Source organism: Bos taurus, chromosome 5 (assembly GCF_002263795.3).
Source record: "Bos taurus isolate L1 Dominette 01449 registration number 42190680 breed Hereford chromosome 5, ARS-UCD2.0, whole genome shotgun sequence".
NCBI classification, from domain to species: Eukaryota; Metazoa; Chordata; class Mammalia; order Artiodactyla; family Bovidae; genus Bos; species Bos taurus.
In genome coordinates, this window is record NC_037332.1 from 19,512,392 (window position 1) to 19,527,672 (window position 15,281).

The following is a 15,281-nucleotide window of genomic DNA, read 5'->3' on the forward strand; positions in this document are numbered from 1 at the left end:
ACTTCATACCAAAACCTGTCTTAAATGCTACACCCTTCATAGTATGATCTCTCATCTTCAACATTTTGTGTGCATCTGTCATATTTTGCATTAACATTTATGTGTTTTTCTCTTAATCCGTGAGATTATAATCTGCCGAACACGTTATAACATTGGATTATAATCCATTTATAAGCAAACTAAAATGGAAATACTTTAAATATTGCAGTTTCAAGTGAGTTCTAATTTTCCAGAACTGGCCTCAATTTTTAAAAAAAGTTTTCTACTGGAATTAAAAAAAAGGTCAAAATAATTTCAATGCTTGTAGTAACAGATAAGCATTAGGAAAATTATATTTAAACATGTGATGTCGAAACTGGGGTCACTGGTCTGTATATGGACAGTACAAAAAAAAAAGATTACCATCCAAAATGACAGCAGGTATTTAAATACAAAAATGCAGTAGCATTAAGTATGATAAAACCTCACTCTGATATAAAAGGAAGAGCCTCAAGATCAAGTTTTAATGCTTTATTATTCTAAAAACTAATATATAATTCATTCATCACTATCTACAATGCAGTATAGAAGACATGACCATGAAGTTTTCTTCCCAGGAGGCTTTTATTTTTTGTGATCCTATACAGCAATGGACTCAACATCCCTAAGAACAAATATCAATGTTCATTTTGTTAAACCATACAGACTGAATATAATGGGCTTATTTTCCCTGTAGAAAAATACTAAGAAATAAAAGAAGCTGGAGTATGAGAATGGCAGAATATCCTGGACAAAAGATCAATACCATTTAATTACACTAATAAACTCTTAAGGTCCTAGAAAATGCCTGATGTTCACAAAAAGGAAGTATCAACAATAACAACAGAGTAGGTATTTCATAAAGCGACCACAGTGAGCAATTTATTCATCTAAGCATTTTACTCTTACTTTTTCAGAATTATCTCAGATGCACCCTTGCTGAATATTCGGTAACTTCCATCTGAATTTTTCAGGACAGTGCTCATGGACTTTCTGACAGAATTGAAGGTGTAGACTTTGTACAGTGCTTCTTCCGGTATTTCATTTCTAACATCCTGATAATCCCGCTTTAAATCCAAAAGAAATCCCAGCAAGGCACATTCAGTTTTATTACCAACATGACGAGGTAATCCACCCTCTTTCTCTGGTGGCTATAAGAGAAAAAGGTTTAGAAGCTAGTACCATACAGTTTAATTTAGAATGCAAAACAGAATGAGACATTCTAAACAAAAATCATATAGGAAACCTCTATTAGTATCAGCATTTCAAAGAGGAACATAGAAAAAGAAAGGCTGAAAGAAGGTCTGGGGCAAAAATGATGTGGATTCCACTCTCAGCCCTGCCAATTATTAGCTATGTGAATTTCTGGCAAGTTAACTCAACTGCCATGGTTTTTGGCTTCAACATCAGGACAACAGGAGCATCCAAGAATTAAATGAGGTAAGACATGTCAAGTTTAAAGCTGGTTCCTGACACATGCTGCTGCTGTTCAGTCATTAAGTCATGTTTGACTCTTTGCACTCCCATGGACGACAGCACGGCAGGCTCCCCTGTCTTTTACACTCTCTCCCAGACTTTGCTCAAATGCGTGTCTATTGAGTTGGTGATGCTATCTAACCATCTCATCCTCTTCTCCTTTTGCCTTCAATCTTTCCCAGCATCAGGGTCTTTTCCAGTGTTGGCGCTTCCCATCAGGTGGCCAAAATACTGGAGATTCAGCTTTAGCATCAGTCCTTTCTATGAATATTCAGAGTTGATTTCCTTTAGGATGGATTGACTCGTTTGATCTGCTTGCAGTCCAAGGGACTCTTAAGAGTCCTCTCTAACACCACAGTTCAAAATCATCAACTCTTTGGCGCTCAGCTTTATTTATAGTCCAACTTTCACATCCATACATGACTACTGGAAAAACCACAGCTCTGACCATATGGACCTTTATCAGCAAAGTGATGTCTCTACTTTTTAATACATTGTCTAGGATTGTCACAACTTTCCTTCCAAGTAGCCAGTGTGTTTTCATTTCAGGGCTGCAGTCACCATCTGCAGCGATTTTGGAGTTCAAGAAAATAAAATCTGTTAGTGCTTCTACTTTTTCCCTTTCTATTTGCCACGAAGTGATGGGACCATATACTGTATCTTAGTTTTGCACATTGAGTTTTAAACCAGCTTTTTCACTCTCCTCTTTCACCTTCATCAAGAGGTTCTTTAGTCCCTCTTCACTTTCTGCCATTACAGTGCTATCATCTGCATATTTGAGGCTGTTAATAGTTCTCCCAGAAATCTTGATTCCGGCTTGTGACTCATGCAGCCTGACACATATAGGACTTAATAAATTTTAATTCCCTTCCTTTTCTCTTGTTTTCATAAAAGTTTATATTAAATAGTTCAAAATTAAATCTACTTTACCATTTATTATGGCTTAAAATAAAAGTACAGTCATTAAAATATAGTTGCCTTAAATACATATAAAACCTTTATTTCCTTCAGAGTGTCTCCGCAAATACCTCCTTCTGTAATCATCACAACCGTATGAAGGGCAGATAAAACCATCTTCACTTAACAACTGAAGAAAGTAAAGCTTAGGCTTTCAGCTAGTAAAAGACAGAGCTAGATGTAAAACCAAGATCTTGTCACTTTCCAGTCCAATAATCCAATTCAAGCAATATTAATTTACAGTCTTCATCCATAAGTCACTAGAACACATAACAATCTCATTCTTTATGTTATAAATAAAACTTTTTAAATGTGCAAAGTTAAAAATATTTTATTCTAAGGTACCACAAGTCTAGAGTTACTTTATTCAGTTAGTGCCAAAGGTTTAAGAATCACCTTATAGGTACGATCTACTGAGAAACCAAAAAGAGCCTATAGCAAGCATGTTTGACACATAGTAAGTTAAAATCTGGTTTCAAAATTTGCTCCAGGAAATTGAAAGTTGACTTTCTACAGTAAGATAGCCTAGTCTTTCACAAAATGAATGAAGTAGAAATTTTAAATTGAGGACTTATTCTGGTTATGTGGCTCAAAAGTTTCTAAACACAGAAAATTCAAAATATAGAAGAAAAATACAAGTAAACATAATATATACGTTGATCAACAGATCTTATTTAAAAACTTAACACAACTCATTTCTTCAAATTATGAATAATAGTGATAGGGCTTAAGAACTACATATAGTCAAATCATCACAAATCGAAAAATTAGTTTTCATACATAAATCATTAAAGAAACCTTACCAATATTTTTGATGTATAAGCACAATTCACAGAAATTCCTGTTACAAGATAGGACAAAATATTTGGTGGAATAGCTTCTGGGTCAGGAATCTTTTTATAATGTTTTTCATTTATGTAAGCTTGAACAACTGTCATTCGGTTCATTGTCAATGTTCCTGTCTTATCTGAACAAATAGCTGTAGCATTTCCCATGGTTTCACAAGCATCCAGATGCCTTACTAAATTATTATCTTTCATCATTTTCTACAGTGACAAAAAAAAGAGGTAGTTAAGCTACACATAAAACCAATAACCTCATTATATCAAAATGATTGTAAACTGCTTTAAAATCAGAACTATAACTCCCAACTTTACTTGGATACATAGTATAAAGCACCGATTTAATACTGGAAGAATTTAATATAAATGGCCTATTCAAATAAGCTAAACAAAGTACTAGCTTTCTGTGGCTTCAGTAAGTTTCCCACTACATAACATAATCTAGTAAATGAAAGCAAATCATGCTGACATGCCTCCAACAGCTTCTAGGAAGCATCCTCAAATTCTAAGAGCAATGACAATTTGTACTCACAGCCATGTAACTGTATTTACATGTAAGGTTTAAGTCTCCTTGTTAAGTGGAAAACAAAAGATTCTTGAATCAGTCAATAAGAAAAAAGTAGCTTTTATCAGTTAAAATATAGACTTTGTGGGTATGTAGTTGCCTGAATTTTTTTTTTCTCTTTTTGACTCTGACAGATTGAGGTAACATATCAAAACCAGCAAGGGTCACTTTTATCTTCTCCAAATGGTGGTACATTGGCATTCTCATCCTGAGGATCATCTCTTCCTCTTACTTATAAGAAAAAGATAGTTTCTAAAGAAAATAAGAGTTTTACTATAGTTCCAAAAGGCATTTAGGCTAAAATGCTTAATAACTGATTCCTGAAACATTAACCGGAATGGGTTAAAAACTGCAAAGAGTTATTTTACAAAGTATGTTCTGTGTCTACTAATGTGCAAGATATTGCAAGAAACTGGTTCCTTGAAGTTTGGGGAAGGAAGATTACTGTGATCTGTGTTAATACTAATGATTAAAACAAAGTTCTGCAGTAAAAAAAAAAAGGTGTTCAGTTTTGCAAAACACTAACAGAGGAGCCATAAGGACGACACCTCAGTGAAGAGAAAAGTGGTAACGTTCGGGCTAAATGAACATTTAATGAAAGCTTAAAGAACAATAGTCAAAATGCTCCTACTCATTTTCTGTCAAAGGAATGCAAATCAATTCTGCCTATATCTTTTTGATCAACTGAAAAATCAGTATCACTAATGAGTACTCAAAATGAACTAATTTCAGTACTGATAAAATGATTTTACCCATGTGTCTAAAACTTACATTTACCCTCAATTGTTTTCTAATTATTTTAAGACATCAAGTAGATGAACAGATAGTATCTCACTATTACTTTGATACATTCACCACTTCATTTTTGAAACAAAAGATGTGAAATGCCTGAATATAAACTTAAACAGGAAGCCAAAAAATATTCTTATCAAGACAAGTCTGCTAAAAATTCTTGGGAACACTGAAGATGAGAGTGCAAGAGCAGAAACTATGATTAATTACTTTGTATTGCTTTCTGTCTTTAATACTACTTAGGAAGAAATACTAATTAACATTAGAAAACTGACAAAAGCAGCATTCTTTCATTAGGTATAATTTTATATGTGAAGCCATTTTGAAAGAAAGATCAAAACTGTCCAGGCTGAAGCTGTAAGCAAACTAGATGTCCATCAACAGATGAATGGATAAAGATGTGGTACATACATACAATGGAATATTACTCAGCCATTAAAAAGAACGAATTTGAGTTAGTTCCAGTGAAGTGGATGAGCCCAGAGCCTGTTATACAGGATAAGTAAGTCAGAAAGAGAAAAACAAATATAGTATATTAATGCATATATATGGAATATATATATAGTATATTAATGTATATATATGGAATCTAGAAAAATGGTATTGATGAACCTATGTGCAGGGAAAGAATGGAGAGGCAGATGTAGAGAATGAACTTGTAGACACAGTGGGGGAGACAGCAAGTGGGACGAGTGGAAAAAGTAGGATCAACATATATACACTATTGTGCGTAAAGTGGATAGTTAGAAAGAAACTGCTATATAACACAGGGAGCCCAGTCTGGTGCTCTGTGATGACCCAGAGGGGTAAGATGGGGGGAAGGGAGGGAGGCTCCAGAAGGAAGGGATATATATATAAAAATATGGCTGATTCGTGCTGTTGTATGGCAGAAATGAACACAACATTACTATAAAAGTTAAAAAAAAATAAAAAAACTGTCCAGGCTAATTCTTTTAAAATCCAATTTGCTTTTACCATTTAAGATATAAAACCAATAAAAAAGAAAATTAATAATCTTCAAACAGAATATTCCTTTAAGTAAAACAGCAGTCAGCAAAAACATCCAAGCTCATTTTTTCAGCATTCGACTTTGAGAACAGAAGGACTGTATTACTGTAAACGGAGTGGTCAGAGACAGTAACATGTGAAGAGAGCTGAGTAAAGTTAGAGAGCTGACGATGCAAAGAAAGGAGCACACAGGTGCAAAGGTGCGAAGAAGGCTAGAGTTTTTGAGAGGCAGCAGGAAGGCTGGTGAGGCTGGACCAGAGCGGGAGAGAGAGGTGGGAGATGAGCACGAGAAGAGAGAGAGACTGGCAGACTGGGCAGGCCCTGCAGGCCACAGTGAGGAACCTTGGATCTCACTCTGATGAGAAGCCACTGGAGGGTTTTTACACAAGAAACAAAAACGATCTGAATTATTTTTTAGAAACATGAATCTGCCTATCATGTGAAGGCAGGACCGTGGGGTCATGAGAGTCCAACAAGGAGGCCTGAGATTGTTGGAGTCAGGTCAACCACTCTGCTCTTGTACCACAGGCAAATGACAAACACGCTTACTTCAATTTTACAGATGGGAAACAGAAGGGGACCGGACATCTTAACTATCGTATGAGGAAAAGTAAGCTAGAACTTTCCCCAGTGGAGTTCTGCTTAGCTCTGTGTCAAGGCTGCCCTTTCAGGCATGTATAGGTCTCGATGCAGAGATCTTCAACTGGGGAGAGGAGGAGGGGACCAACAACAGAATTTCTAAAGGACACAGAGTAAATGTATGCAAGTCTCCTACTTTCAGAACCTAAAAGGAAAAGGGGAGGCAGTTGTGCATCAGTCTTTTCCGCTTACCTTGACTGAGTAAGCTAGTGAGATAGTGACGGCAAGGGGCAGACCTTCTGGTACTGCCACCACTAAAACCGTAACTCCAATAATGAAGAACTTCACAAAATACTGTATGTAAATCGGTGTGCACTCAGCAAGCCATGGTCTCTTCTGAACCCAGAAGGTATCAATTACAAAATATAAGACAAGAATGATAACTGTGATGGCAGACATCAACAAACCTTTCAGCACACAAAAAGAAGGAAAATGTAATCATTAAATATTCTAGACACGACTCATTGTCAGTTACATATTAGCCACTGGAAGAATCATAACTACTTTGGTGACATTTAATTTCTCTGAGAAACTGTTACCTACTTTTTTGCACCTAACTCATCCCTTGACATTGTTAGATTTAAGTTCTGCTTCTGACTAGGAGAACTGGAAAAAAGTGTTTATGATTCTTTTCTAGACTTAACTGTATCTTCGGTCTTTTACTAAAGCTGAGACAAAATAACAAGCAATGACAAGGAAATACCAAAAGCGTAGCATAAGCTGCTTAATGACAAAAGAGAAGTTGGTAAGAATCTGATCAATGGGGAGACCTGGAATTAAATATTCAACTCTATGTTTTTTAATGAAAAAACACAAATTACTGAAATTAATTTTTTCATCTATCCTTGCTGCTTTATTAACTTAGAAAACCAAGAGTTAATCACATATTACAAATCATTTACCTTTCTATTTTGTGGGGTGTTTAATCTCCTTATAAATGAATATTACAAAATAAAGCTGTCCACATATCTGGAACTAATAATCCAATCTGATGTTTATTAAAACACCATCACCACCTTAAATCCATCCATTTCTGTATGATTCAGTATTACCATTTGGCTAAATATTATAGAAAGCAAATATCTCCTAGATAATAAGCTTTCTGAGGACAGAGGTAAAATCTTAACTTTTTCTGAGATAATCCCAGGAAGTAACAGAATGATGCAATGTAAGTGACTTGAACTGTTGTTTAGTCGCGAAGTTATATCTCTTTTGTGACTCCAAAGACTATAGCCCAACAGGCAAGAATACCGGAGTAGATTGCCATTTCCTTCTCCAGGGGATCTTCACGACCAAGGGATGGAACCCAAGTCTCCTGCATTGCAGGCGAATTCTTCATTACTGAGCCAGCAGGGAAGCCCCTACGTGATTTGAATAGTATATGGTGATTTAGCCACCTGTGTTCTTTCATAAAGATGATACAGTTGAAGGGCATGCTCTGATTTTAGCTATAGCACTGTTTTATTTTCCCCTGAAGAGTGGTTCTAGGAACAGGTGTTTTCTAGTGATGGTTCTAATTTATAACTTCAGTCACACTAGGGCGATGCTATAACTAATCCACTCAATTTAAGTAATCGGCAATTTTTGGAAAAACACGTACCTAATTTTTTTTTCATAGTCAATAAAAAGATGAGAAGATGTGTGGTGAAATTTCTTTTTATTAAAATATAGCTGGGTAATTTGTATGGAGTAAGCCCCCTCTCTATTGCTCCCAGAAATTCAGATACGAGCTCATGGGCTTGTGAATTGGGTATAGACTTAAGCACTAATCCTAACCTGACCATTTATTTATTTGCAAGTTGACTGAGGACACTCCCTCTACATAAAAGATGGTAACAGTTTCCAAGTTTCAAAATATTCTGAGGCTCTCTAATAACTCAAAAGGTACAGTGTAGAAAAAACTGAAAATATTGTTAACTCCCTTTCCACTCCCAAAGCCAACGATTTCCAGTCTTATGTCAAAAGATATTTTTAAATAGCAAGTCAGCATATTTTAAAACAAAACATCTTATTTGCTTATATATATCATACCTGCTTTGCCAATCTGAACAGCTAGTTTCGTCAGTTTCCCCTGTAAAACAGATTTTTCCTTTTTTGGCAAATTTGCTTTCTTTTTGTCTTTCTCATCACCATCTCCACCTTCTTCACTCTTCAGAGGCTGCATTTCCATGGCTGCACCATCCTGGGCTTTTGCTATGTTGAAGTGCACACATAACTGTTAACATTCTAAAGCAATTTGGTGTGTGTGGGGGCGGGGGGGCGGGAATCAATTTCTTACAGAAACATAAAGATCTAAACATTCACCTTGGTGTGTATGTCTGTGCCCACCCAGAGAAAATAAGACAATAGTGACGCTACATTTTGAAACTGTACCAGATTTGAGAATGCTGTGCTAGGAAATAGAGATGAGGCGATGAAGAAATACAGTCCCGAAAGAGCGAAATACCCAATCATCTCTCCTCCTGTGTGTTGTCATTCCAAACACCATAAATTCCTCCCAATAAGTTATAACCATAATGTAGAACATCATGTGAGACCACACAAACGAGAAATGTACATATGCTTACAGACTCTTAAATAGATGCCAAAAAATTTACATTATATATTTTGTTACTTAAGCATTTCTGCCAGCAATCACATAGTAACCAATGATAAAATGCCTGAAATGTTTAAGTTTAAAGTTACCTACATCTGGAGCTTTCTAAGTTTACTACCACATGCCATAATTAAAATCTTATCAAAACATTAAGGCAGCATGAGTCAGGCACTGACCAGAGAGACATACACCCAAGTAATACAGGTTGTTAATTTTCTCTGCTACAAGTATCCTACTTTTGGATGAATACAGTACACAAGAGAAATAGTTTTGGCTATAATAAGAATAAGCTAAGTGTACTTTTAACCTCCTGAATTTACCTTTGTTGCGATTCTCAATAGCTCCATCTTGTTTCTTATCTGTAGGAACAAAATGGGAATTAAAGCTTTCCAAAAGAAATGAATACAGCCATGCTAAATTATGCAAAGGTAGTTCACATTTCTATAACAGAAATGTTACACAACGGAGTGTGTGTGTACAGATTAGAAAGCCTGTAATGACCTGATGGCTCAATCTCTCCCTAGGTCTTAACCATGCGGGAACATTCCAAAATAATTTGGGGCATCACATTTGGGTTGACTTCTCCATAAAACTTTACTCTTTTTTATGCTGCAATATCTCCAAAGGTTTTCAAACTAAATATAGATGTAAGCCTAAGAATGTAGGAAAGAGACAGTTAGAGAGGGAAGGAGTGCCCTAGGAAGACCACAGGCACACAGGACAGCTTTGATGGGAAAGAGAAGCAAAGTGGTCTGTGTAACAGGAGAGGCAAGCAAGTAAAACTGGAATATGAAAATACAAAGTCAGTCACTTAAATTTATTTAATTTTACTTAGGCTAGTAAGCCCATATTTTTCTCACAGACATAAGTATTTAAGTGGTTAAACCTCAGTAAACTGCTATTGCCCTAAAAGGAAAAACTCTGGAGTAAACGATGGTACAGTAAATACTTAAAAGCAGAGTAGGGAAGGCTTTTTTAAAAAAGTGACATACTGCCCAATGAAGTGATTCTGATAACTATTTCCCTATATAAACAGAGCTTCTTATAAGACCCTTGTGGATAAACTATGGTTATCAAGCTTACTAATAACAGATCCCATGTAGGGACAGTAGATACAATGGGTCAAGATAAAAATTTTAACACCTTAACAAGCTAATAATGGGCTGAATATAACAAGACAAATATACTAGGTGTCAAAGTGAAGTCTTGATCTTATGTCTAAAAGCCAACAATGTAAGATAATACATTAGTAGGAAACTTGAAAAAGATGAAAAAGTTCAATAAGGCCAAAATGTGATATGTCTGACATATCACAGTTGATATGAAAGTAGGAAAAAAAAGTAAACAGGAACTGGGAATTTAATTCACTTTGCTGGTCAAATGAAAATGACGGAGATTTTCAAGTGTTCAAGGAGGTGCTGAATTTGTCTGACTCTGGTAAAGGGGATGATGTCTTTATAAAGCCTTTTATGAACTCTTAAGTCTTAAAACAAAAAAATCCCTTCTATCAATTCTAACACCTGAAAGTACTACACTGGGTAACGAACTTTTTGTAGAACTCTTTATATCAAAACCTGATGAAAGAATGTATTTATCGGGTGAGTAATTACAATCCAGCTGCTGTATTTCCAATTACCAATTCGTATAGCGTATTGCTATTCTTACTTTTCTTTTCCTTTTTCTTCTCATCTTTCTTCTCTTCCTCTTCACCTCCAGCTCCAAGTAAGGTAAAGATAATTCCAGTTTGAGAATTTATACCTACAGCAGTAACTACCATTCTTCCAGAGCCTTCCATTACATGAGTACCTGTAACAATAAAAAATCCAGTAAGACATTAAATAAAGCCTAAGTTCTTGCGCTTAAGGTTTTAAGTTCGTAATATGTCATCTGAGTTCAAAACCCACTTTACCACTCATTTATCCTGTGATTCGGGACAAAGTGTAACATCTCAATGACCAGTCCACAGATGGGGATAACAGTACACGTACACTTTGTAAAAATGAGAATCAAGTATAATCTAGGGGTTCAGTGAATGGTCAGTATTTAAATTATAACTGTGTTTTTATCGTTGGGGACATTTCTCTGAGAAAGCCATCACTTAGAAAGAAATATGCTTAGAACCAAAAGGATTACACAGCAACAACTGCCATATCCCTAAGACAACCCCACAACCTCTCCCTAACCCAGGCTGTCATGCCAGCCCACCTTGATCACTGCAGCAGCTTCCTAGCAAGTTTCTGTCTTTCCAGTTCATCCTGAAAAAGGTTTAACTCTCCTCAAATGTGATTTTATCCAAGCCTCTCATGGCTCCAAAACTTCTGACTCTACATGGCCTACTCCATAAAATCCAAAATCTCCACACGGAGACCGATCCACCTTCCAAATTTTTTCATCCATTACTCTCACATAAAACTCCATTACAAAAAGTTAGCGGGCAGAGACGGGAACGTGGACTGAATTCTGACTCTGTCCCTCACAATAATCTTGCAAGCTGACAAGACAGATTCAATCCAGCCCCGGCAGAGGACAGAGGGCATATTCTCCTTATAACGCTGCTAAGCTTGCTCACAGCTCTCCAACCTGTACATCCACACCTCTGCATCTTTGCTTTACTCACTACAAGGCTTCCCACCTCTCTGTTCTACTACTTTTGTGAATTTTAAGTAGCTTTCTAAACTGAAACTCTTGTTTAAATATTGAAAATATTCTTTATAGTTATGACTTATTTATTTGATCTCCTACTTCAGGAGGACAGGTCTGAAGCACCTACTAACATCCTGTTTAACAAATCAACCTTCAGTTGTTATTTGCAAACTAAGATTGTGAAGCATGTGTACTTACTATAGTACTTAAGGATTTGTATGTGGCTATTAATTGCTGAGTAATTTATCCCACATGAATTTTTAAATCTTTGATTTTCTTGCTTTAAAAAAATCTATATTCTGACTATTTCACTAATTATTAGCTTCTATGCCAGCAAAAATGCAAGAGAAACAAGAAATAAAGGACAGTGAAACAATATTTACTGAGCAAGTTCAGTCGCTCAGTCGTGTCTGACTTTGCGACTCCATGAACCGCAGCACGCCAGGCCTCCCTGTCCATCACCAACTCCTGGAGTTTACTCAAACTCATGTCCATTGAGTCAGTGATGCCATCCAGCCATCTCATCCTCTGTCGTCCCCTTCTCCTCCTGCCCCCAATCTTTCCCAGAATCAATGAGTCAGCTCTTCACATCAGGTGGTCAGGTGGCCAAAGTATTGGAGTTTCAGCTTTAACATCAGGCCTTCCAATGAACACCCAGGACTGATCTCCTTTAGGATGGACTGGTTGGATCTCCTTGCAGTCCAAGGGACTCTCAAGAGTCTTCTCCAACACCACAGTTCAAAGGCATCAATTCTTTGGCACTCAGCTTTCTTTATAGTCCAACTCTCACATCCATACATGACTACTGGAAAAAGTATAGCCTTGACTAGACGGACCTTTGTTGACAAAATAATGTCTCTGCTTTTCAATATACTGCGCAAGGACTAAATGTAGAAGACAGTTTCTTTTAACAATTCTAGCTTTTAGCAAATTTCAATTTATGTTATGTTCATCTTTACCATAGATAATCAAATGTTGGCCACTAATAGGTTCAGGCAAAGTAAACAGTGTTTGTTCTGGTCATATCCCCACTGCTAACTGAATAACTGCTTTTAACCATCTAAATTTAAAAAGCCAAGAACAGCAGTGAGAGATGGCATCATGAGAATAAATTTAAAAATAAATACATTTCATGTTTTCAGTACATTTTTGGAAGAGGGAAATAAATGTAGAAAAACTTTCCCACCCGTACGGTGATAAGGGACTCCAGAAAGTTATTTCAGTCTTTTCTTAAACATGGAAAATTTATCGAGTCCCTCTTGGTATATACTTGGTGTGTTGAGAACCTGAGTCTCCAAAAACTTAGCAGCCATCTCTGTTAAAACAGAAAAGGACCAAGGTTCCGTAAAAGGATGTCAACCTAAGACACTAAGAGCTAGGCACTGTGTGAATAAGCTACAAGTACAGCCAGCAAAGTCCATGAAGTACATGCGGCAAAAACACAAGAGGAGATGCCTCAGTTCACCAAACACCATGGCCCGGTCAGTCTATGGTTTAGGTCTGACCAGCAAGCTTCCCTCTCCTTTGGAAAGATCACAGATTTTACTTGGTTAACATGAAATGCAGTTTCTTAAAAGTATGGCAAGGAATAAGTAAAACAAGTAACATTAAACTTAATATATGGACTTCCCTGTGACTCATACGGTAAAGAATCTGCCTGCAATGCAGGAGACCCAGGTTTGATCCCTGGGTCAGGAAGATCCCCTAAAGAAGGGAATGGTAATCCACTCCAGTATTCTTGCCTGGAGAATTCCATGGACAGAGGATATTATATAGCCAAGATATTTCTATCTGGAATGAATTTCAAGCACACCAAGATAAAGAAAAACTTAAAAGGAGTATAAATGGTCTTAGTAGTGCAAGATACTGACAATATACAAATCTCAAGTTTTTTCATAGAAATGAAAGTCTATATTACAACTGAAACCTTCCCCCTATATATAATGGTGTTTATAAATGTACATACATGAAATTACTGTGATTTTTAATGGCGGCATGTTTTGCAATAAGCCTTTTGGAACATATTTACAAATCTTAAAAAGGTAATGGTTAAACTTAGGTATGTGCTCCATAGCTGTGATTCTAACGTAACTGACCTTTGTCACAGGTTTGACTTTGGGTTGAATAAAACCATGTCCGACCAATTAGAATATAAAGTTCACACAGAAGACATGAAAGAGCATAGCTGCCAAGTTATTAAATGGTTAAATAAGCAAAATCTCCTTATAATGTAGGAAATGTTATCATTCCATTAACATCTGAAAATGATAAAGATAAATAGGCAGCATTTTCTTACTCTAAACGCTAGTGTGACTCAATCTAAAAAATATACCTAAAACAAATGTTTTACAAGCAATTCTGCAAATTCTATAAAGAATACTAGAATATTAAGATAGCAAACTGGAAATCAAAAGTTAAGGAACTGGGATACTTTTGGAGACAAGTTGTGGTACTTTGGTTTCTTTTCATTTTAGAAGGCAGCTTGTAATTTTTTTCATCCTTTCCATTTCATTTTCAATTAACCTCAGGTCTAGTTATCAACAGTCAAGTTGTTACAAGAGCCTTCTAAGTAGACACATACTTCTCCTTTTCAGACAGTACCCTCACCTATACACACCCTTCCATTTTCAGAACATGTCTTAACCAGGTGCAAATTCATCTCTGTCTAGTAGATGTGGTGCTATTCCTGGATCTATTTACTATTAATCATATTACCTTAGGTAAATAGTTAATGTCTCAGACTCATTCCTTAGCAGTTAAAATGAGGAAGTGAGATTAGGCTAACTTTAAGGAATTTACAAGCTTTTTAAAAACAGAAAAGTTGTCCTATGTAGATCATCAAAGAAAATGCATTAATTTGCTTTAAACACATAATCATTCTTTAATTTTATATTTTACTAGGGCTGACGAATAAATATGACACAGAAAAACTGATCAATTCAACAGAGATCATTAAGTTTATATTCTATCATTATACTAACATTAACAGTGACTCTCAAGTCTTCTGTTTTTTGGACTCGAGTTTCTCATTTATAAAACACAGTTCTGAATTCAAAGATCTCTAAAGTCTCTGCCAGCTTACAAAAAAAAGTCTCTAAAGATTATAAGGCTAGAAGCTAACACAAACTACAGAATCTTCTTCGTATTACTGGCTTTTGGGGAAACTACCGACGGGTGTACAGTCGTGGAGGAGGAAAACGTTAAAAGTTATAAAGAAATTCATACCTGATAAAAGTAAGGGATCCTTATCTAATGACTTCTTAACATGATCAGATTCACCAGTCAATGAGCTTTCATCAATCTTAAGATCATTGCCTTGAATAAGTATGCCATCAGCGGGAAGAAGATCACCTAAAACAAAATAATAATGGTAAGCTAAGCTGTGAACAAGATTACAATAAAATCACATCATGCGTCACATGGACTGCCCTGTTTTACTTACCATATTTCACTTGAGCAATATCTCCAACAGTAATGTCAGCTACGGGTATCTGAATGACCTGACCGCCCCTGATGACTGTGAACTTCTGTTCTTGTTCAATTCGACTCTGCAGACCTCTGAACTGCTTTTCCTTACTCCAGTCATTAAATGCTGTTACTAACACCACACACACCACTGACAAGAGGATTGCCGCTCCTTCAATCCAACCAGTTTCACCTTCACCTTCTTCCTCTCCAACAGAAACGTCTCCACAAACTGTTTGGAAAGAAAGAAAATGCTTATCAAAAAAGATTCTGAATTGAT

At 36.2% G+C, this 15,281-nt stretch overlaps 1 protein-coding gene across 6 annotated transcripts in view; it reads right to left on the reverse strand.

Annotated features, from left to right (window-relative positions):
- Positions 1-15,281, reverse strand: part of ATP2B1 (ATPase plasma membrane Ca2+ transporting 1) — a 133,278-nt gene that overhangs the window by 38,239 nt on the left and 79,758 nt on the right. For all 6 annotated transcript variants that reach the window (XM_024991379.2, XM_010804765.4, XM_024991382.2 and 3 more), the window contains 8 exon segments: positions 14,979-15,233; positions 14,762-14,887; positions 10,559-10,699; positions 9,214-9,252; positions 8,329-8,490; positions 6,490-6,704; positions 3,255-3,497; positions 928-1,169 (listed from right to left, as the gene is read on the reverse strand). In XM_024991379.2, the coding sequence (XP_024847147.1) occupies positions 928-1,169; positions 3,255-3,497; positions 6,490-6,704; positions 8,329-8,490; positions 9,214-9,252; positions 10,559-10,699; positions 14,762-14,887; positions 14,979-15,233 (1,423 nt within the window).